General features: G+C 38.7%; 1 protein-coding gene across 1 annotated transcript in view; it reads left to right on the top strand.

Moving 5' to 3' along the window:
- The window catches only part of dcc (DCC netrin 1 receptor), a 233,113-nt gene that overhangs the window by 149,603 nt on the left and 58,227 nt on the right, over positions 1–25,283 (top strand). The window contains exons 15-19 of the mRNA XM_022744417.1: positions 6,112–6,222; positions 7,771–7,965; positions 9,563–9,658; positions 20,084–20,256; positions 22,456–22,594. Of these exons, the coding sequence (XP_022600138.1) occupies positions 6,112–6,222; positions 7,771–7,965; positions 9,563–9,658; positions 20,084–20,256; positions 22,456–22,594 (714 nt within the window). The remainder of the gene's footprint in view (positions 1–6,111; positions 6,223–7,770; positions 7,966–9,562; positions 9,659–20,083; positions 20,257–22,455; positions 22,595–25,283) is intronic.

Here is a 25,283-nt window from a genome sequence, read left to right as displayed (position 1 = left end):
GTATGGCAGTAAAGAAAAATATGAAATAATACAGAAAAGGTAAATAAATTAAATGTCCTGATAAAAAAAAATAAAAATATAAAAAAAAGATAAATTACATCAACAAATACTGAGCAATAAATAATAAATTAAATAAATTCATAAATAAAAATAATCATACAAAAAACTAACAGTAATAATCATTTAATATTAATAATAATATTCTTAATATAGGTTATATCGTACACTCCCACAAACACATTAAATATTTTTATTATCTCATTCTCCCACTGCCTCCTCCATATCTCCACCTTTCAACAGTTCCAGAAATATCTTCCAAACGTCATAAAATTCAGAAGCCCTCTTTCTAATAATATAGGTCAGCTTCTTGAGAGCCAAACTCGATGTTAAGTTATTCAACCAGTGATTAAAAGAGGGGCAACCAACATTCTTCCAACATAATGCAATACAGTGTTTGGCCTGCAGTAAACAAAGATCAACCATTTTTCTTTCTTTGCAAGATAAAGAACAGTCCTCTGGATAAATACCTAAAATACATAACTTAGGGCATAGAGGTACAGGGGAAGTTGTGATTTGAGAGATATACTTTAACACTGAGCTCCAAAATTTTTGAATCTCTTCACATTTCCATAAACAGTGAAATAATGTACCCTGGTGATTGTTACACTTATAACATAGATCAAGTACATTAGAATCAAATTTATTTAATTGTACAGGGGAAATATATGTTTGCATTATCCAATTAAATTGTATCATTCTCAATCGAGTGTTGATGGTTTGAGTATGTGTTTTTAAACATATTTTACTCCATTCACTGAGTGAAATGTCTTCTTGTAAGTCACGTATCCACTCCCGTCTCTTACTATCTGAGTTTTCCTTATGGTTTTCAACCAGCATATTATAAAACCGGGAGACCAGCCTTTTCCCAAAACAGTTTTTTGTGACATGTGTTTCTAAGGTGGATAATGGAGGTTGTTGCACTGAGTTGTTTAAGTGTGCCAGAATAAAACTTCGAAGTTGTAAATATTTAAAGAAGTGTTTCTGCGGTATATCAAACTTTGCCTTTAGCTCACTGAATGACATTAGAGTATAATCCTTATATACATCCTGCATTTCTACTATGCCCTTGTTCAGCCATGTTTTAAAACCCATGTCGTTCTTTGCCGGGGCGAAGTGATCATTACCCCAGATCGGGGCGAAACAGGACAGCCTTGGAGAGTCACACAACAATTTTTGTACTACATGCCAAACAATAATAGTGTTTTTTACAAAAGGATTAGTAGTATCTTTCTTTAACGTTTTAAAAGATGCTGAGTATAGATAACTATTCAATGACAAACCTTTTGAGGACCGTTTTTCCATTTCTAACCAGGGCATGAAAACATCTTTAGAAAACCAAAACATTGTGGCCCTCAACTGAGCAGCCCAATAATACCATTCTAGATTTGGCAGCTGTAGCCCCCCCCTATCATAAGGTAGATATAAGAGGGAGAGTCTGAGTCTTGGCTTCCTATTGTTCCAGATGAAATTGGAAAGAAGCTTTCTGGTCTTGGGAAAAAAAGGAGGAGGAGGGGCTAGTGGAATTGATTGAAAGATAAATAAAAATTTAGGTAGTATAGTCATCTTTACTATGCTTATTCTTCCCAATATAGACAGAGGTAGTGTTGTCCATCTCGTGATCTCTTCTGTCACATCAAGTACCATGGGCTCATAATTGGCTGAACTAAGATTACTTATCTTTGGGGTTATTTTGATGCCCAAGTACTTAAATCCCTCTGAGGCATTCACAAATGGATGAGATACTAAAGGTTTCTTCCTCTCATTTCCATTTAAAAACATAATAGATGACTTTTCTTTGTTCACTTTAAACCCAGAGATACTCCCAAATTGATTAAACAACTCTAACAGAGATGGTATCGATTCTGCAAGTTGTGATAAGAACACAATAGTATCATCAGCGTACATTGCCGTATTGTGTTCTAAGTCCCCAATCTTAATACCATGAATTAAGGGGTGTGATCTGATCGCTATTGCTAATGGTTCCATGGCTATTACAAAAAGAAGAGGTGAAATTGGTGACCCTTGCCTTGTGCCTTGAAATAACTCAAAAGGCTGAGAGATGAGACCATTAGTAGATACCACTGCAGAAGAATCAACAAATAAAATTTCGACCCATCTACGAAAGTAGTCACCAAATCCAAACCGACTAAGCACCTCGAGTAGATAGGGCCATTCGACTCGGTCGAACGCCTTTTCGGCGTCGAGTGATAATATTGCAGTGTCAGGGGACTCTTCACACTCGTGAATTATGTTAAGAACTCTCCTCACATTGTGGAACCCCTGACGCTTTTGCACAAAACCATTCTGGTCTCCATGTATAATGGCTGGTAGAACTTTCTCAAGACTCATGGCTAGAACCTTAGCTATAATCTTTGCATCTGAATTTAAAAGTGATATGGGTCTATAAGAACCGCGCTGGGTTGACACTTTGCCTGGTTTTAGAATAAGAGTGATCAGAGCACTACGTAACAAAACGGGGAGGCAACCTGTTTTAAAGGATTCCAAATAAACATCTAATAATGGGGCTATTAATTTTGTTTTAAATAATTTGTAAATATCTATCGGAAGTCCATCTGGACCCGAAGCTTTACCTCCTCTCATGTTTGTAATGGCGTTAGAGATGTCATTCAAATTTAATTCCCTCTCCAGTTCAGTTTTTGTACCCTCAGAAATACAGGGAATGACCAATCCATCCAGGAAATTGTTTTGGTTTACCACGTCTTGAGGGCTGTCAGAATTATAAAGGGTTTTATAATATGAGACATAGGTGTCATTAATTTCTGTGGGATCTGTAGTTAATTCTCCTTGCTCATTCCTAATGATATTGATGGCTCTGTCAGATTCAAGTTTCTTTATCTGCCAAGCTAGCAGTTTACCCGGTTTTTCACCCTGATCATAAAAAGTTTGTTTCAGTCTTATTATACCATCCTCAGCCTTAAGCATGGAGAGCTCCTCATATTTTGCTTTAAGGGTCAGTAATTCCTGTTTTTTTTGTGTCGAATCATCTATGCTATCCTCTCTCTCTACTTCTCTAATTTTAGAGTCTAATTCATTCATCGTCTGTTTGAATTTGTTAAATTTAGAGCTGGTGAAGCTTATCATTTGTCCTCTAATATATGCTTTAAAAGCTTCCCATCTAATGGCTGCAGTTGTTTGATTCGTATTTATAGAGAAGTAGAGATCAATATGTTCTCCTACAAATTTTATAAAGCCAGAATCCTGTAGCCATTTAGGATGTAATCGCCAATTGGTCGAATGTCTATACACTTGTTCGACGTTGTAAAATAGTGAGGTTGGGGCATGATCAGATAAAACATGCTATCATGTACACAATTAGTTATACTAGTTAGCAGAGATGAGGAAATTAAAAAATAATCTATTCGGGAGTGGGTTTTAAATACTGTCGAGTAGCATGAGAATTCCCTTTTGTTGGGGTTTTGAGTCCTCCAAGGATCACAGAGGTTCAGGTCTTTCATATATTGTTGAATTTTCTTTCTTGTTTGGGAATGGGATGTATCTATCCCTGCTGAGCGATCTAGTTTCGGGTCTAAAGCGCAATTTAAGTCACCTGCCAATATTATCTTACCAGGGAGGGTGGCTAACAACAAAAAATAAATTCTCAAAAAATGATGGGTTATCATCATTGGGGCCATATATATTAACCAAATTAATATTTTCTCTCAAGAGAGTTCCTTGAACAACCAAAAATCTACAAGTTTTATCATAAATAGTATTGTTTATTTGAAAAGGCACCGAATTATGAATTAACACCATAACCCCTCTTGAATGAGAAGGGAAACAGGATGCTACTACTTTGCCTGGCCATCTCCTACGTACTTTCATCAAGTCCTCTCTGAGTAAATGAGTCTCCTGGATAAAGACTACTGATGACTTAAGTTGTTTAAGCCTGGTAATCACCTGCTTTAATTTAGTCAACTTTACCATCCCTCTAACATTCCATGGAGTGAATTTAAAATTCTTATTTGCAGTCATCTAATCTTAATAATACACCAGGTTATGCAGCATAGCATCCTCTTTTAGTTGTTGGTAAACCTGATGAGTGTCTCTATGTGACATTTTGGAAGTGTACCAGTAAAATACCACATGATGTGAAAAAAAAAAAATTGAAGATTCTGTATAAAGAGTAAATGAAACGTGTATTTACATCTGAGGAGATTGAAGGAATAACTAAATGATGTAAACAAAACAGAAAAGTCTCCGCAGAAAAAAGAAAAGAAAAGGCATAACCATTTCACATGTGTGTTACAGGCCCATAAAGCCAGCAATATCAAACTATAGCTGTTATAGGTAGATAATAAAGGATTCAGCAGTTCATTTTAGTTAATCTGTGAGTCCTCTGTGTTCTGTAACCCTTGAATGAATTTTTCAGCTTCTGCTGGGGTTTCAAACTCACGTGTTTGTCCATCAGACGACACTCGTAGCTTGGCTGGGTAAATTATTCCGTACCAAATGTTCATCGATCTCAGCTGTTGTTTTACCCGGTCAAACCCCCTCCTGCGACGGTGGAGCTCCGTCGAAAGATCCGGGAAGAACATAATCTCTTGACCGGCGCAGATAACTTTGCCTTTGGCCCTAGAAGCTCGCATCACTCGGACTTTATCCTGGAAGTTTAAAAACTTCACAATGATGACTCTCGGTGTGGTTGATCGATTAGGTTGCGTCCGGCCGGGCAACCTGTGTGCTCTTTCAATGAGAGGTGGACTCGGGAATGCTGCTGGTCCCAGCACTTCAGGGAGCCACCTCTCCAGGAAAGCTACCGCATCATTTCCTTCCATCTTCTCAGGCACGTTAACTATGCGTAGGTTGGAACGACGAGAGCGGTTTTCGAGCTCGTCAAGTTTATTTGTGAGGAGAGTCACTTGTTTAGCTAGCGCATCAGCCTTGCCTTTCTCTGAGTTAACTGTGTCTTCTACGGTGCTAATGCGCACTTCTGCTTCATCCATGCGCGCCGAGATAGTCCTGCACGTCCCTCTTAACGTCTTGAATCACTTTCAGGACCACATCAGTCTTTGTGGAAAAGTCATTTCTGATCCCATCGAGTATCTGAATGACGTCCATGTTTTGGGCCAATCCAGTGTCCACGTCGTTCACACGAGGCACGGGGCTAGCATCACACTCTGAGTTAGCTAGGCTGATAGCATCTGAGACGTCGTCTTCTTCACTCTGAGAAAAGTGTGCTTTAGATTTGTTCTTCCTCGGCATATTGTCGCGGGTATGCAATATTAAGTCACCGCGAATGAATGTTATCACTGTTTATGCAGTTAAAGGAAAGTTTACAGGATTTTACTATAGTATTGCCAGGAGCTCACAAAAAGACGTGTGCTGAGTTCAGCGCCATAACCACGCCCCACAAAATAACAGTTTGATCAAAAGATCCAACACTGTGCCCATTGATCAGAAACATAAAAGTAGGAGCCTCTGGTTCCTGAATTAACCCAAACCAAGTCCAAGTCCTAAACTTTGTATGTCAGGACCTTAAAAAGTTATTAAATGTCTTTAAAGTTAAATTTAATTTGGTAAAGGGCAAGTAACAGTAGCATCCTATATTTAAAGACATAACAAAGGCCTGTTTAAAAATGTATTTATTACTTAAAAATATAATCAAAACCAAATGAATGAAGCGTTTCTTCAAACCTTTTAAGATGAATGTTTTGCATTTGTTGTATGTTGTTGATGCTATGTTCGATACCCATGAGTCTCAACTGCTGTTACTATTCAAGAGAAGCCAGGCAGAAGAATGAATCAGAAATTTAGCAAAGAAGAATGCTTCATCATTACAGATGAAGAAAACATTTCTACCTGACCATCACATAACACTGCACCATCACTGGTCCAGGACACTCCAGCATTTCTGTGTTCATCTACTATGTGGTCACTGTTAAATAAATAGTGAAACGGAAATTTATTTGTTTATTTGAAACAGAAAAAACATCTATGACAGTGGAGGTGAACACCTGTAGAGTTTACAAACGATTCAGGTAGTTGTGGAGACATGACCTCTCTGTCATGCTCTCTCTCTCTCTCTTCCAGGTCTGGAGAAGGGCAGTCAATATAGTTTCCAGGTTGCAGCCATGACGGCCAATGGTACAGGTCCGGCCAGTGACTGGTACACTGCTGAGACGCCGGAGAATGACTTGGATGGTAAGAACAGAGAGAGAGAGTGTGTGTGTGTCTGTGTGTGTGGTAACATCAGTAATCTGTACAACAGCATGTAAATACCTCCAGTGTCCCAACAAGCACATAAATATTTAATCAGTTAAGGGCTGAGATGGATGGATTGAGGGAAGATTCGCCTCTGGGGGGAGGAGCAATGAGAAAGGAAGGCTGGAAGGAGGAAGGGAAGGGGGAAGAGAGAGGAAATGAAAATAAAGTAGTAGAAAAGATATTTTCATGCAGAGAAATTAGAAGTTGCATTTCCAATTTCATCAAAAAGACAACAGATAAGAGATATTTAAAGCAGAGGGTAACTCTGTACTTTATGATCATTTCTAAGCAGTATAAAATGTAAATGGAATGAAATGGATTATAAGATCATTGGGTACAGTAGATAGATAACTGTTGCATATCACTATTGGTTGCAGATCAATGGTACAAACAGTAAAACTTTAGAGTGTTTTTTATACCCTTAAAAGATGAAATTCCTTTCCGATAGGAGAAATGCTGGTGCAAAGATACTTTGGGGTTTCCTGTCTTTGTTTTAGTCTTCAGATGGAGTTATACTTTAATTCTGCTTCAAGCTGTTCTGCCTACAGTCCAACACACTCCTGGACAAAGTTGTTGTGACATATAAAGCACAACATGAAGGCGGAATAAATAGCTGGACAAATATATTATGATATTATAATATATTTGTCAACAGCTACAGGACACCCATTAATGGAGGCTAGGGTATAAACAGATAATGAAGGATCATTTATTAAATATGAATAGAATATGTCTTTACAGAAGTTGTAATTGTTGAGAATTACTGTACATTCATAAATATTTAAAAATCTCCTTGCGTGTGCTTCAAACCTCATTATAGTTTGATTAAAAACATTTGGAGAATATGTTTTTTAGGTTTTCATTTAGAAATTCTATGAAAACTCCTTGACTTTCCTGCTAGAACAACCATCAGCTGCTGTAAATGACATATTCTAAAAATATACAAGAAACAAGAAAGCCAACAAACCTAATTTCTAGCAGAATGATGAGAAAAGATGATGTCAGGCTGCAGCTCAGAGGAGGACATTCTGATCAGCAGTAAGGTGCTGAGATAAAAAAAAAAACAAACAAACAAAAAAAAACACGCAAACACATCCATGCTAACTGTATTTCCAGGCCGGGACAGAGGGAGACGGAAATCTAATTTCAATGGATTATCACTCAATAAAGTGAGATTGAGCGTCTCCCCCCTGAAGACCAAGAGTCCGCTAATCTGATCTAATCTGATCTAATCTGATGCTGAGGAATAACACAAAGTGTCAGGCTTTATTAGGGATTAATACACATCTAACAGGGTTAGCATCTGTTAGCTAAGGCTGCTCTAAGTACCTGTTACTGCAGCTGCAAATCAGGGTAGCTTTAAAACTGCTGGTGGTGGAGGCCAGGCACGTAGCCAGGACTACAGAAATACTGAAGAGTCCTAAGAACTACAACCCCATGTAATATTCTTCTTTAGTATAATGTTCTATGTTAATGTTTTTGCAGAGAGTCAGGTCCCGGACCAGCCCAGCTCTCTGCACGTCAGGCCGCTGCCCAACAGCATCATCATGTCCTGGACTCCCCCCCTCAGTCCCAACATCCTGGTCCGTGGTTACATCATTGGCTATGGAGTGGGAAGTCCTTACGCTGAGACGGTCAGGGTGGACAGCAAGCAGAGATACTACTCCATCGAAAACCTTGGTGAGGATGGAGTGGGGAAGGGGTGGGGGGTCAATAAGAAGACTAGTAGCAGTTCGATCTCTGTCCCTCCAATAAAGAGACAGGTCCAAGAGGTGGTTAGCCTAGTTTAGAACAAAGGGGAAACTACTGGCTAGTTCCATTAAAAGAAACATATACATTTTATGTTGCATTACTGTTAAGACAAAAATAATTTCCATGAACGCATTACAGAGACATGTGTATCTCAGTGTGAAAGATAAAAAAAGAAGAGTTAAATTTACCTTAAAGTGGTTACTAGATCTGCTGCAGGGGCACATCGTAGAGCGAGAACCATTTAGGCTCAGTCCTTACCGCAGTGGCCCGGGTTCGAATCCGGGCCAAGGCCCTTTGCTGTATCTCCTCTCTCTCCCCCCAACTTTCCTGTCATCCTCTCACTGTATAAATAATAAAGGCAAAAGGCCTGGAAAAAAAGATCTGCTGCAGTTGTGATAGCTAAAGTGAGATAAAATAAGATTAACCTTTATTGATCCCTCGTAGAGGAAATGCAACTGTGACACAGCAGCACAAAAGAATAACAGCAACAAGGGGAAATGTGCTTAGAAATGAAATAAGAATACAAAACAGAATCTAAAATAAATAAGAATAGATTATATGGAATATAAAAGTAAATAATTAAGTGGTTGTGCAGTATTAGTAGCTTGCTAGGTTACACCCAGATTCCATAGTTCACATTTTTATGGGGAATTATGGACTTGTAAATAAACATGAACTTTAAGTTCTCTTTCAAAGCCCTCTTCACACTGACAATAATTAAATACTGGTGGAAAAATAGTGAATCATTTTATTTATTGAGTCCAAAAAAAACTTAACATGCTCCTGCCAACAAAGTGCCAATATTGACACTGCATTCAACTTTTTCATTAATTCATTATGTTGATGAAATCTCCATTCAATTACAATCAATAATTTGAAGGAATTTAATGAGAAAGCTGCTTGAGGTGGAAATCTGATTGAGAGAGGTGGAAAAAAAGGAAACATCCTCTCCAGTGACCACAACAAGCAATTTGCATGGCAAAAAAGACAATAACAAATTGGGTGAATATTTATACGCAGATGAAAATTCCTGTCTCAGGTCTCATAATAGAGGAGTAATGAAAAAATAAAATCCACCCATCATGTTGCATGCACACTTGGGAGCGAGCGCACATATGTACATGGCATTTATAATTCATAGTGATCATTAATTCATGTGGCGAGGCGTCTGGGGAGGGGAGCAGACGTGTTTCTTTAACTGATGTGAGCATTTGACGCCACAAGGAGAGAACACGCAGCATCATCACATCAAGAGTGAAGAGCGGTGGAAGGACAAACCGCTGCATGACAGTGTTCATATGTCTCCAGTCATCATGTCTTCACATCCATCTGTTGTCTACATATGTGACAAAGTCAGGCCAGGACTGAAGGAGGGAAGGAAGTCTCATCCTTAACACCCGCAGGAAACAACTTTCACCATTTCACTGAGTGGAAAAAGTTACATCTTCAGATGATAATATATGTTGTGATTGCTAAATATGATTTAAAATTTCTCTCTCTGTCTCTCCGTCTCTCTCTCTCTCAGAGCCAAGCTCGCACTATGTGATTTCCCTGAAGGCGTTTAATAATGCTGGAGAGGGAGTTCCTCTGTATGAGAGTGCAGTCACTCGATCTCTGACAGGTAGGATCACAAACAAGTCACTGATTATAATCACAGTAAGTACAGAGTTGATGTGTTCACATACAACAGTGTGATATGAAGGAGATATGATAACATGTTCCATATCAGTCCAGAACACGATGGTTGTGTCAGAATAAAACTGCACTGCAAAAATTCAAAATCTTACCAAGTATATTTTTCTAATTTCTAGTCAAAATGTCTCATCACACTTAATATAAGACAAAATCACCTAAAGAGTAAGATTTAAGTGAGATAAAGGAGCTTGTTTTTAGACAGTGCATCTTGAATATCTTGTTAAGTGAACCAGTCTTGAAAACATCTTGTTTTGAGTCATATCTCTGATGAAACAAGCTTTTCTTACATGTCATAAGGTTTTTAAGCTGCTGTGTCATAAGATGAATCGCCTTGTTTCAAGAAATTTTTCTGTCTTATAAGAAGTAGTTAATGTCTTGAATCTAGGAGGTGAATGTCTTGAATCTAGAACAGTATTACTTTTGTAGAGTTTACAATAAGGTAAATGCACTTGAGATGATGACAGGATGGTAAATTATGGCTTATTATGGCAAAAGAGCACTGCCTAATACGAGTCAGGAATGCTAACTTCAAGACATTTTGTCTCAAAATGCCAGTTTCTAATCTTATTTCAAGTAGGTGGTGGACTTATATCTAGAACAGTGTCACAATTATAGAACTAAAAATTAGTTAAATACACTTGAAACAAACAGGATGACAAAAACTTTTGAGGGGAAAATACTATTTTTGCACATCACAAGCTTATTATGAGACACAAAACATCAGAATACTAGTAAAATATAGCTAAAAGTGAGTTTTCCCAGCTAATTTCAAGATCACTCTTATCCTGTAAGGATTAAATATAATGTCTTATTTCAAGAAATCTTACCAAGAGAATTTTCACTTGTTCCATTGGCAGATTTTTTTTGCTTATTACAAGCAAAAAATATCTTATATTTATTTTTTTTTGCTTATTTTTGGAGTGGCCTTTTTTCCAGTGTGCTGTGACTGCTGTGACTGCTGTGTGTATGATGGTTATGTGGCCATAGTATTAATATTAGTAGTGACAGTAGTGATATCAGTATCAGCAGCAGCAATATCAGCTATACTGATACTGGAAGCAGGATTATCCATGGTACTTTAAGAAACAGTATTAGTGGTAGGGGTAGCTGTAGTATTAATATTAGTAGAAGAAGAAGCAGGTGGAAAAGCAGAAGCACTAGAATACTGGAACACCTTGGAGCACTAAAAGTAACAGTAGTAGTATTAGCAGTATTAGCAGTGTCAGTCGATGTAGTAGCTTTTTTCAACATATATTGTTGGGTAGCAGTAGCAGTAGCAATATGGGGCGCATTAACAGCAGAAGAAGAAGTAGCTTAAACAGTACACACACACACATATGTGCGTACGTGTGATTCTTAAATCTAACCATCAAGTTTTATCTGTTTTTGTCATTCCTTTTATTTTTTCCAAGTTATTTTTTGGGCAGGTTTCGGCTTTAATGTCATAGTGATTGTGAGACAGTGACATGAAAGTTGGGGGAGAGAGAGTGAATGACATGCAGCATAGGGCCCTGGCTGGATTTGAACCAGGCCACTGCAGTAATGACTGAAGTGATATGCACTGGGTGAGCCACCGAGGCACCCATGACAATTTACAAGGTGAGATACATTAAAACTATTGCTAAAATAGTGTTTGTCCGATAATCATGTTTCACCAAATCTTTATATTATTAATAAGTAACTGATGGAAAATCATACACACAGAAAAAAATAAAAATAAAGTTTTATAATGGACAAAAACAGATAAAACAATAATAATGAATCATACTAGGCTGATGGTGTGATCTACGTTTAGATAAACAGCTGGTTTTCTTGGTTTTTCTTGGTTGGAGAGTTTAGATGACGCCTGGCCATTCAGAGACACATGTGAACGTGTATTTGCATGTACAGTCACAGGATGCACGCACAAGCGTACATACACACACGCCTGTGTGTTCGGAGTCACACACGAACGTGCATCTGCATGGCTGAGTTGTAGAAATCACACACACGTACACACACACACACACACACACATACACACACACACACACACACACACACACACACACACACACACACACACACACACTGGACTTATAGTAAATAATCACAAGTACGTGCATCTTGTCCTCAGCCCGCATAGTGTGTTTGTGTGTGTGTGTGTGTGTGTGTTTGTGTGACTCATTAGCTCTTCCTGCAGACTATGAGCTGTAGAAGTGAGATAAATGAAACACATCCAACTCTCAGCCAAGTTTCATCTTATGAATTAAACAGCCGACCCTCTGCTGCTCACCCAGCAGCCTGCAGCTGACATAAATCCTTTATTACTCTCATAAAAATGCCACATTTCTGAGATTTTTCAACCCTCATCATCGGATGATAGTGACAGGAAAAACCAGCAGCAGAGGCCACTCAGCTCACCACAGTTTTTTAAACCTTCATTACAGGATGTTTTCATGGAGAAACTATCAAAGACTATTTATAACTGATGCTTGTTGTCTTTGATGGAGATTCCTGTAAGAGAGGAAGGCGAGATGAGGAAGAAGAGCAACAGAGGGGAGATGAAGGTGGGATATGGAACTAGCTGTGTGGGAAAGGGAGACTGGGAGAGGGGGGCAAAGAGAGTAAGAGGGACATTTGATGGACTTTAATAAAAGCTCATGGAAGGAAGAGGGAAGCAGAAAAAGACAAGAGGGACAGAGAAGAGCAGCGAAAGAGGGTGTGATGATGGAGAGGAGGAGACAGAAGGAGAGACTTAGGATTAAGAAAGAAAGAAAGTAAGTTCCATATTCACAGACCAGACAACAGCTTGATAAACGTTCTGCCAGATCACTCATGGTTCTTTTTGGAATCAACCTAAGAGTTCTTTAAAGATCCATAGAGAAACCATTGGGCCAAATATGTGTGGTGTGGTAAGTAAACCTGTGGCTGTGTAAAGTTATCAAGACTGGTGGTAGTTAATGGACATAGATAGATGTTCCAGATGTTTCAACCATAGACTGTATATAAAGATTGACACCCACAAGGGTTCTGAAGCTCAGAGTGAGCTGCTCCAACATGCCATCTTGCTAGTGTCTGACTCTGCTCCTGGCTCCTAGCTAATCCAAAAAGGTCAAAGGGGAGGGGCATGTGTGGAAACTTCGGTGCATGCTGGTTTGTGGCGAGCATACACTCAGCCACCTGTCCCTCAAAGATGCCACGCCCTCAATTATACATAACTTTAAACCTTAATAAAATGTAAATTGATGAGTTTTATAAACAGTTGTCCTGAAGGAGGAAATTAGCTCTAGAGACCAAAACTGTTTTGTACCAGGCTGTAAACATGTTTATTTCTGCTGTAAAGTTGGACATTTTAACATGGGAGTCTATGGGGATTGACTCCCTGTTGGAGCCAGACTCTAGTGGTCATTAGAGGAACTGCAGTTTATAGAGATGTATAGACATGGCTGGACATTCATAGAAATGTGTAAACACTTGTGGGGGTCAACATAAATATGTAAACACATTTGAGGTTCTATAGAAATACACAGTCACATCTGGAGTTCTTTAGAGATACATAGGCACATATGGAGTTCTGCAAAGATATGTAAACACATTAAGAGTCATAAAGAGATTTAAAAACACATCTGGAGTGCTGTAAAAATACACCACTACATTTGAAGCGTTGTGTAGATTTAAACACATTTGGAATTGTGTAGGCATACATAGATACATCTGGAGTTCTACAGAGACATGCAGGCCAACAGTATCTGGACAGAGATTTTCAAAAACATCTAGAGCTCTGTAGAAATATGTTAACAAGACTGGAGACATACAGTCTAACATAGATTTGTAGTGTGACGGTTAGGAGTTGATAAGTTGAGACAAGGTCATCAAAAGTCACACACAGACACACACACATGCTAGCAGAGGCTGAATTTCTCATCAATTTATGGTGGCAGGCTACTGGAGCTTTTTTTATAAGAGCTTTAAAAATGGCTCGTTAACCACGGGATCCTTGTTAATAGACTGCCTCGTCCTCGCCTTGTCGCCTGCACATCGCACAGACAGAACTGATCCTCAACCAACCGCCAAGCTCACATTTAATCAACGACTGTAGGACCGCAGAGAGAGGGAGAAGGAGAGAGGAAGATGAGGGAAGGGATAAGACCAATACAGTATGTAAAGATGGAGGGAGGATGAGGAGGAGGAAGAGAGGCAGTGTAAGGGACTAAGGAAGGAGGGATGGAAGGTTAGAGGAAGAAAGGAGGAAGAGTGAGGTGGAAGGGATAAGAAAGGAAGGGAGTACAGGAAGAAAAGAGGGGGAAAAAAGGTGATATGCAGAATGGGAAGGAGCACAAAAATGTGGAAAAGAAGAAGAAATGAGAGCAAATGAAGGATGTAATAAATGTAAAGAGTAAAAGGATGGTGGCAGAAGGGAGTAGAGGAAGGAGTGCAGTAGAAGAGGAGGAGAATGGGGGGGGGTCCAAGTGTCCTCATCAGTATTCTGTCCTGAACAGAGCTTAATTGTGATGCTGGACGACCAGTTTAACCACGACACCGCCTGCTGCAGCTCACCCCGCAGCCCCACACACCCCCTTCATCAATCTCTCCCTCTCTCTCGCTCTCTCTTTATCTCCCTCAGTATCTCACTCATCAGTCTCTCTCTGCGTTGGCCTCCAGCTGTACATCTTTCTTCAACAGCCGCACATTAGATGTCAGTGTTGATTCTCCCAGTGGTCTGGTTTACACTGCAGACACAACAGGCTCAACCTGCTTCCATCTCTGCAAAGTGATGCTGCCACCGCAAGAACTCATGAGACTGTAGTTTCCGCTCTGAAAGTCAACACCACAATGCTGCATGTTCATTATTCAGATGGTGTCGACAGTGGCAGAGAAAGCGGAACACACTGTGCTCCAAGAAAACACAAGCAATTTGAGAAAAAAAATTGCAAATGAAGAAAAACTTCATGGTGGGAACATGGTGACATCATCAAAAAGAAGGTGAGACAGGTCAAGAAACATGAGCAGTCAGCAGATCTAATGGAAAAAAAGAGAAAATCAGTCTACTTTTATTTCTATTCATGTCTTTGCTCACTTGAGAGAGGAGCATCTTAGTGTCCAACTCAATTTGTGTCTAATTCATCATCATCATTAGCATCACATAAATGTGCAAAGCTTCTGTCATCAAAACCCTCCAGTGTCACAGAAAATGCTGCTATTAGACCTGACACCCAGGTGCTACGCCATTATGTTACTGTGACATGAAGCTAATGTGTATAATTGTGTCTGTGTTTAATCATAGTAACATTGAGACAACAGCACCATCTTTTAAAAACAAATCAACATGACTTGCTCACTTGCATTCAGCAGCTTATGACAAACTGGTACTCTCCTCCATGCCGAGGGTACAGTGGCCCTGAGATTTCAACACACTGGGGGCATGAAGGGGTAATCCTAGATGCAGGTGCCTGAGTTCGAGTCCAACCCGTGGCCCTGTGTGCCATGTCATTCTCTCTCTGTCTCTCTCACTCTCTATCAGAATCAAGGCAAAAAAATTACTTAAAAGGAAAAAAGTGATGAACCCGTCTGGGACACACTTGTTATCCAGTGTTTTTAACTTCAAAAGTCACAGTTGGACAACAGCAAGTCCCAGCAAGTGTTGATTTTAGCAAAGCAACTACCTCAATCTAAATGGTAACTCTCAATTCTCAGTCTACTCCTTGTCATGTGTTAACTAACAGTGAAACAACATACAGATGCCCAGTAGTCAGACTTACCTTAGAAAGTAAGAATAACTAGAAAATGCATTTCCTGCTGATAATGCGTGTGAATGCTGAGAGCTGAATGAGATCGCTGAAGCAATGCTTAAGAAGCTGAAGCAATGACTGAAGATTAAAAGCAGAAATTGTAAGCTGGAGGTTGAATAGCATAAAATGGTTGAAAAAGACCTGAATTGTTGATGAAAAGTTTTACAAACAGCACGAAACTTGACAAAAATGTACAAAATGTACAAACAGAAAAACCCCCTAAGTTTTCTAAATGTTAAACTGGAGGAGCTGCAGTCCATAAACTGCAAAAGCTGAGAACTGAAACATGCTATTGAAACAGTTGAAAGCCAAATTATTTACTGGAAAAGGTGGAAGTAGGAATAAAATGCCTTAAAAAAGTGAAGAAGTAATGATGATGAAAGATGAACTGCATTGTAAACATTAGAAACTTATATTTAAGATATCAATAAGCTGAATAATTTCTTAATAGCTGAAAGTGTTGTGAACAGTTTAAAGTTTGAATGAAGTCTGTAATGCTAAAGTAGCTCAAGCAATGGCTGAAGATTAAAAGCAGAAATTATAAGCTGGAGGTTGAATGGTACCGTGCTTTAAAAAATTAGATGCCAAAATATTAGACTTGAGGAGCTGAAGTCCCTTAGCTGCAAAAGCTGAGAACTGAAACATGTTGTTGAAACACTTGAAAGCCAAATTATTTACTGCCATAGGTGGAAGTAGGAATACAATGCTTTAAAAATGTGAATAAGTAATCATTAGTAACAGAAAGATGAACAGCATCCTAAATAGTAGAAACTTTAATTTAAAATATCAATCAACTGAATAATCGCTTAATAGCTGGAAGTGTTGTGAACACTTTGAAGTTTGAATGAAGGATTTAGCTGAAAGTGTGCTCAAGTAGTTGAATTTCAAAGATATAGAAGTTATGAAGGATTGAACATCGTCTCCTTTCACTTACACTGTAAAAAATTGCAGAAAATACTTATTATATCAAAAATGATGAATATCAAAAATGATGAATAAGGATACATCTCCTGAAGAAACTGAACGTTTTGATGGTTGAACGATTTATATAGCACAAAATATGCAGGAGTAGTTAACAACCGAAGGACAGTAAAAGGAGGATCTGGAGTATACCACCAGTGGGGCAAGTTAAATTCAATATGTTGGAGTGTTGGATCAGTCTGTAGCAGGATTTTGATAAAAATGTCAGTAAAGTGGTTGATAAACACTATGGTCTATGGAACAGTTTGAGGGTACTCACATCAGTTTGAGGCTGACAGTTTAAATTCTGTTAGTCTCTATGCTAAGATAGTCACTTTACATGAAACAGGACAATTTTGTCTACTAATGAGGAAGAAATGATGTGTCAAGATCGAAACGTGGCCGTAAGGACGAGTTACACAGGTTTTTTTCAGACAAATTTTAGAGCTTCTCCCACTCTAGCGATGATGTCATGTACTCTAGCCCTAAACATTCCGTGCAATACACACCCATTATAAACTCAAAAATGAAAAGAGACCGTAGAAAGGCGGAAGAAGTAAGAATAAAATATATAGATTTGAATAACAATAGTGTGAATACTGTAAAGATATAAAATATAAAATATAAAGATTCCTCATGATTCCTCATTATTATAAATGTTTACAATACTTGTCCAAACAGATGTGTACCTATAAACAAATGCTTTTACTAATCTTGACGATTTTGAAAGTTGCTTTAAACTATTTTATAAATTCTTTTTATTATTATAAATAAGAAAATTAAATCTAATGAAATTAAATAATAATAGTAAAAAATAAAGATCTGAAGAACAATAGTGTGAATGCTGAGGCACTAATAAATATGGAGAATAATAATATATATTTATATGCCTTCAATACTATTGCATTGCTGGCACATAATAATAATAATATATGACTTCAATGCATTGCAGGCACATAATAAGTATACAGAATAATAATATATGCCTTCAATGCTATTAGATTACAGGCACATAATAAATGGTTAAGCTTTTTGAACAAGCATGGTTTGGTTAGGTTTAGGAAAAGATTGTAGATCCACCCCAACCTCCTCTTGATATGGACTTTGTTACTATACAATGGGGTCAGCTGATTTCCTCCTTTTCCCTAACACAATTACCACAACCGCTAGAGGTCCCCTTACAACGTAACAATGGGTCGCCATAAGCTCCTTGCTAAGACAATCTGTGAGCTTGTTTTTTACAGGACGATCTCTTCCAGCATCTTGGAGAAACTGCCACAGTTCTTCCTGTGGATTTATTCTGTCTCAGTGTCTCTGTCTCTTCATGTGAGACTATCAGACTGACTTTACGATGTTGAGATGAAGACTCTTTAGGGGCCAGAACATTTGTTGCAGGACTAATTGTTCTTCTATTGTCTGAGGACAGTTCTGTATGACTCTGGCTGTATGTTTGGGCTCGTCCTGCTGCAGAATCTGATAGTATTGCCTGGTGTATATGAATTTAAAAATCTATAGTGCCTTAAACATTTTGCATAGTACTGTATGTGGTACCCAACAGAGGCCCCATCTGTACCTGCAGCCCACTTTGGTCTGTCAATATTTCAGATAGTGTAGATTCTGACCTCAGGTGGAGCCTGAGGAGCTGAGCAGTCTGTTCAACTGCAGGGTTAGAAATTATTGTGATTGTGATTATTTACTATAAGTCCGGTGTGTGTGTGTGTGCGTGTGTGTGTGTGTGTGTGTGTGTGTGTGTGTGTGTGTGTAAGAGAGAAAGAATATGTGTGTTTAAAGGGCACTGAGATAAAATTAAAAAAGATAAATATTAAAACCCTATTTTTCAGTTGCACAGAGAGAGATATCAGCTTCCTCTGCTCAGTTTTCTAGAAACAAATGAGAACTAGAAGAAGAAATCCACCCTAAACTTAAATAACGAGTTTAGTCTTTTCTTGACTTTTGCTGTCTTCCCTCTCAGATTTATTCTCAACATTTTATTTAAATTTATACATTCCATTTTTCTTTTTTTCTATTCTAATGCATTGTTCTATTGTTTCTATTGCAGTGATTATGTTTTTTACTTATTTGTGCCATATTTTCTTTTTTATTGCTTTTTTCTTTTTTTTGGTTCTCTTAATGAAATCTTGGTCAGAAACATTTTGGGGCAAAAACTGAAACAAACAGTATGAAACGCCCACGTGGCAAAAGTTCGAAAGATGGAGCAAGGAGGTAGTGCTGGTCACCCACAATGCTGTTTGCCTTTCTCAGAGTTCTCTCCCTGTAAAATAGTGTAAATGAATAAAAACCAAAAATAAAGATTCAGTTGAGATTCATGTAAGTGACTTTTCAGTGAACAAGATGACAGTGCTGTTAGTGTCCTAGTTGATGTGTGTTTATTTGAAACAATCTGTGTCACTAACTGTTTTTCAGTTTCCAGTAGGTTTGCCTGTCAGTAGAGGATACAGAGCTGGAATCAGCAAAGTGGCTTTTATATTTTATTCTACAGTTCACTTTGTTTATTTCTGCTCATTCCAGCTCTCTGTTAGCATCTGTTAGCAATTTTCTTGTTATGCTGCCTTAAGGTGCTTTTTCAGCCTGAACTACCTGGTTCTGAAGTCACATCTATACCTACTGTGACGCATTCAGGTCCTGCATGTCAATAAATAAACACATAAATAATATGAATTTCCTGATGAACAGTGTTGTCACAACCTGAAATTACAATGTTTCTGTTAATTTTTCAGTTTAGGTTACTAAAACATGCTCAAATGTGTCTCTGAAAGCACCTGAAGGCAGCATCTCTTATCGTCTAGAGCCACTGATCCACACGGATGGCTCTCCTATATGGTCGTTCAGGTTGATCTCACACGACCACTAAATGTTGCTTAACAATAAAATGTAACTATGGGTCTTCGTAAACTGCTGCACAGAAAACCCATGGGGTTGAAAACATGCTATTGTCTGTCCTGTTAACATGATGTGAGATAGTCAAAAAAAAAAAAAAAAAAATTCACGAACTGAATAACCAAATCCTGAGGTAAATGTAATCATATTATGGGTACAAGCAATTAAAGGTGATGTCTTAGTGGACTACAGAAGAAGAAGAAACCATTTCTGGTTTTGAGAAATTGAAAATGACTAAAATCTCAAAAAATGTTCAGACCCTGAAGTGTTAGGTTACAGCTGGTTCTGGTACTCTATGTTTTGTCCTTTGAGACCCTGCACTCGTGGATCTGTAGCTCCACTTCCTGTTTAGAGCAACATCTTTTGTTTCTCACTGTCTTCTTACTCTCTGTCTTTTTCTCTTCTTTTCTCTCTTGTTTTTCACTTCCTCATCCATACCCTTCTCTCGTACTTACCGCTTCTCAAACAAACATGGCTGCTGCATGTCATTTTATGTTTTCTTTTACATATACATGCACAAACCTTTATTAATCTGAATATATGTTTGTATTGCTCATGTGTCCATATATAAACCTTCATTATCACACATTCATGAAACTATATGATTTCATTAATTATTCCTCAACACCCTGGTTACCATTAACACCCCGCCTCAGACCCCATAGACCCATCTGAGGATGACCTCTTCCACCTCTTTGATAAATACCCCACTCCCATGCCAGACACCAGCACTCCCATGATACCCCCTGTGGGGGTCCAGGCTGTGGCTCTGTCCTCGGATTCAGTCCGTGTCTCCTGGGCCGACAACTCCATGACCAAGAACCAGAAGGCGTCTGAGGTCCGGTACTACTCTGTGAAGTGGAAGACTAGCTACTCTACCAGTGGGAAGTACAAGGTAAACACAGACCATCAGTTTGTGACATTCACGTGTTGTGTTCTACATTACTTCAAAGTTTGTGTCATGGTCTCTAACTGATGTGTTGACATTACTTTGACATGGCTCAGGCTCGAGTCATGAATGTTTTGACTTTAGACTTGGCTTGACCAATTTAAAGAAGTAACATCAATGACCTGTGACTTCACTTGATATCCTTCCCAAAACCCAAAGTTTAAACATTATATAAAAGTGTGCAGCAAATTAACACTCTATGTAATGAGGATATTTCTTTTTAGCTAAAAATCTATGAGCAACTGAAGAAATGAAGCATTGATGACGAACACATAACAAAGAGATCAGAATAAAGCAGACGAGTAAAATTGATCTTTTGAATGACAGAATGAACTGATCACATAGTTTGGCAATAGTGACATGAGATATGTGACAAAAAAGTAACCAGAGAATGCAGGGACATCAGGGAGATGATCTACTTCTTCAACTATCCAACATCAACTCTTATCACAGATATCAGGAGCAAAGTGTGCCTAAGTTTGCAGCGTCATCTCAGAGCAGAACCTATTTTAAGATGGAGCCAAAGTGGTTGTTTCAGTGCTGGCTTCACTCATGACTGTCCCACCAAGGTGATGCTCCCAGGAACGCAGTGGTTGCCTAACAACAAGGGTCAGATAGCAAGGCTTCTCAACTGATCTGGCAACCTTGCCAGGGTTGATAGAGGCTAGATAGGCTTTTAAGACCAATACTGATTCTGACAAGCAGGAAGAAGTTGGTCCGTTGTTGTATTTGGATAAAACTCTAAAACTCACTTTTTTTAACTAGACATGAATAATCTTAAAATGAATTGTGTAAGCTGGATGACAAAACTTCCAAAATACTATCAAAGTGAGACTTACTGAAGTACAAAAATATGGAAACAAACTTCAGGTCATTCAGTTTGGATTCGAGGCTTGTTTCAGGTAAAGGTTATAATGTGCACGGCTTAATGAAAAGGAAAAGGTAAATGAAGGAATAAGCAATCTAGAAATATTCAAATAAGACTCAGGGAGTAGTGAGAAGAGAAAGAGGTAGTCAATAAGTCAAAAAGTAAAAACCACTATAAAAGCTACCATAATATTAATTATAATAAATACACAGTTAGTGAATAGAGAAATGTACAAACGCAAACCATCATGTGTTTAATTCTGATGATTCTCTTTTGTGAAATACAATACAGTTTGTGGAGTCTACAGTCTGTTCAAACCCACTGTTTCCTCTGAGTAGGAGGAGTCCTCACTACAATCAAATTGTAGTTTGTCTGAAATGAAATGTTGCAGTTTTTGTCTACATGTTTATTATGTCCCCAGCTTCATCCCTAGTTCACCTTATTATTCCTTCTGCACAAGACATGTTGCCACAGCAACTCCACCACCTGCAGCTGTTTGATAATCAGCTGATGGGGATTTAATGTCACACCTGCCATCCTGTGTGCTGCCTGCTCTCATTTAAAGCAGATCTCCCCTCCCTTCTGCTGTATATCAAGCAGCTCACCAGCAAAATAAAAGAGGCACAGACACTGTAAACAATAATCATGGAGGATTATTTAGTTACAACAATCTGAGCACAATGCACTGGAGGAAAACCAAATTCAATATGTGTTTTTCAGAAGCTTTCACTGATCAAGAATAAAAATATCCTCAGTTGACAGAAACAGCTTCGATTGTTTGGAAAAATCTTGTAGTAAAACATAATTTGGACTGATTTTAATTTTTCTCAAAACAAGATTAAATCTTTCACTCATCTCGTCATGTTCTTCTTTGCTTCCAACAAAACTCTGAACTTCAGAAAAAACTTTGACAATAATCCGTACTCTGCTTCAAGAACACTGGAAATAGGAAATCTATACAAGGGCAGACAGTCTGCTCACCTTAATAAAGCGGAGAGAGAGGTGGTCTCCCTCCTTTTCTTTCCATCACATTTTGAAAATACATTTTCTTGGTGCCATAAGGACAAACTGTGGCAGGCTGACTGTATCTACACCACAGAAGAAAATGGATACATACATATACAGTATATGTGTGTGTATATATTTATATATATGTATATGATGTCTGAGACCACTTCCCATTCACTTGCATGGAAAACCCCACTGTATAGTATGTGTGTTTTGGACTTGTTTTATTTTAGAAATCTCTAAATCCTATAAATCTATTGCTTGTCAAGTCTGCAGACACCACGGCACTCAGCCACACCGTCACCGGCCTCAAACCAAACACCATGTACGAATTTGCTGTCATGGTAACCAAAGGACGCAAGTCCAGCACATGGAGTATGACGGCACACGCCACAACGTATGAAGCAGGTATGTCTCTCTTAGACACACAAACACATAACTAGTGTGGACCCCATTGACATAACACATCCCCTGGCCCTGGCTGTAACTCCAACCTAAACTAATCCTTAACCCAAAGCCAAGTCTTAACCCTCATAAATCATTGCCGAAATGAGGGTTTATTGTACCTTCCAAACTCCCACATTCCCCCCAAACATATAATGGCAGCAAACTTGTTTATAATGGTCATGCTGCACACTGCGGTGGCTGAAAGATCATATGAGAATCTTTCTGGGTAGAATCACAGTCCACAATCGGAATCATGATCTGTATCCAATCTGATTTGATGATGAAAGTCATGACCATAAGTTATGGTCTCTTTCTGATGTCTTGATGCTTCTGTCATATGTTTGTCTGCGTTCCACTTTTTCTGTCTTCTGTTTATGATTTGTGTCACAACCAATCACATGTTTGTTTAGTCCATATGGAGTATTCATTTGGAGTGTTTGGAGTGATTTTTCTTTGTCCCGCCTCGTCCCGCCTCAGGTTATTCTGCCTGCAGGCAGGTCTTTGGTCCCGTGGACAGACCTTAACTCCACTATCCTGGACTGCAGCTTGTGACGGTGGTTCCTGTTCTGCTCAGGTGGAGAACTGGTTCATGTGTTGCTAGCTATAGTTAGCAGGCTATGCTAGCCATTAACAGTTAACAATGGGCTGATTAGCAGTGATTGAAAGTTTGAAATTAAATATCTAAATACAGAAACTTGAATTAATCTGTGTGACTCATTTGAAGAGTAGATCATATACCAAAGAAAGATCATCCATGATATAAGATCGTCAGATCGCCCACACCAACTGTGGATGATTACGATTGCGCTTGGTGAATGTGCCATTGATAGATGACGTATAAATGGAACAGCTGCTTTGGAACTAATGTTATGCACCATTAAGTGGACTGAGTTAAGTGTTTACTTGTCAAACTACTGTTCCCAGGATCAAGAATGAGCCTTTCCACTCAAGATTGTGTTTAGTTTTAGAGTTGTAGAATAAGTGGATGATTCTTACAGTTTTTTTCTCCTATGGTACACTTTTCCTCTATTACTTCCTTGATCCTTTTCCTCTATTCCTTCCTTTTCACTGACATCTAAAACATCCGGCTGAAAGAAGTTCATGCTTTTCCTCTGGAGGATTTGAAAGTAATTGAGAAAAACAGGAATACACTGAATCACAGCAGGTTCAGGAAACATGGATTCACCAAGACAATATGGGTGCTGAACTTTTTTATTTTCTGTCTAACCCTGAACAGAGATTACTTTTAATAAGGTGTTTAGCAATGCACAGAACTCATGTTTGGTTCAGTGAGGTGTCAGGGAGAAACCCGACTCTACCCCGCAACAGCACGACAACAGTCTGCAACAATGAAACCAGCCACCGACTGAAATCAAAATGTCAAGGTATCCCTTTCAGGATGTCTACAATCATGTTTGTCGGATTTGTCATCCAATTAAGTGTGAAAAGCATTACCCCCAACAGCTCCCCAGGGCCTGCTGGAATACATTGACATTCATAGTGAGCAGACGGACCGAGCCCACTCAGTCCCAGCAGTGATCTACCAGTTCTGGACACAAACACTGACCACATTCTCACAGAAAAACACTGAGAACAGTCTTCACAGCCGTTTAGAACACCTCTGCCTCACTATTAGAAATGATCACCCACTGAGTCTAACAGACACCAGCTGCATAACATTATATTATATGTGTGTATTTAATTCTTACTAGAGACAGAGATTAAACCATCAAAATGTCTGCTTATTGTACAGCTGAAAATATAATTTTAGGATGGGCAGATTGTCACACAATATTCATTCATCCCAGAGGATGAACCTTGTACACCATCCTGCACCAGCCTTGAGGTGGAGACCCCACATGGAGATGTCTGATATACAAATGGGGTTGCAAGAAATTAAAAAAAAAATAAACATGATTTTTTTTTAGATAAGTAAAGAGTAAGTTCATTCAAATTATAGTCAAAAAACTTAATAAATATTGACATGACCTGCTGTTCAGTGCAGCTGTATACACACGAGTGAGTTAGCAAGTTAGCAAAAGTTTGACTGGGTTATTGACACGTTCCACTTTGATACTACCTTCATGGATCAGCCAGCCAGGACCATCAAACAGCTAATTAAGCTGTTGTTTTTGATGAGCTGAGATGTCAGCAGAGTTTGATTGAATGCATTTGATGGCTGTGTCACTGTCACCAATGGCTCTTATTTGAAGAGTGAAAGTATAGCCTAAATTTAATTCTCATCATAGCTCTGCCCACCTCTAATATGTTCACTCAGCAGTATTGATCATAGACAGTGTATGTTCCTGAGGCCTCCTTCTGTATTTATGAGTACAGGTTGTCAGCATCAGAAAGAGTTGACCAACTCCTATAGCAATTATTTGTAATCAAGGAGATCAATAGCTGATACTTATCCATTGCTGGGCTACGAGCTTTGAGACTTGTCCTAGTTTGGAATTTACTGGAAATTTAATCACATTTCTAACCAGGAAACACGCAGCCATTACACACTAAAGCTCTGATAGGTGGCCACTTGGTTTCCATGATGACATTTGAGGAGAAAAAAGAGCGCTTGTGATTCTCACAACAGGAGTGACACAACACGACAGTTCAGGAAAGTGACAGAAATTCTGAAGTTCTAACAGAACAG

Source organism: Seriola dumerili, unplaced genomic scaffold (genome assembly GCF_002260705.1).
Source record: "Seriola dumerili isolate Sdu_G_001 unplaced genomic scaffold, Sdu_1.0 BDQW01000081.1, whole genome shotgun sequence".
NCBI lineage: Eukaryota > Metazoa > Chordata > Actinopteri > Carangiformes > Carangidae > Seriola > Seriola dumerili.
The sequence above is the reverse complement of the archived record's forward strand: the minus strand, read 5'-3'. Positions and strand labels throughout refer to the sequence as shown.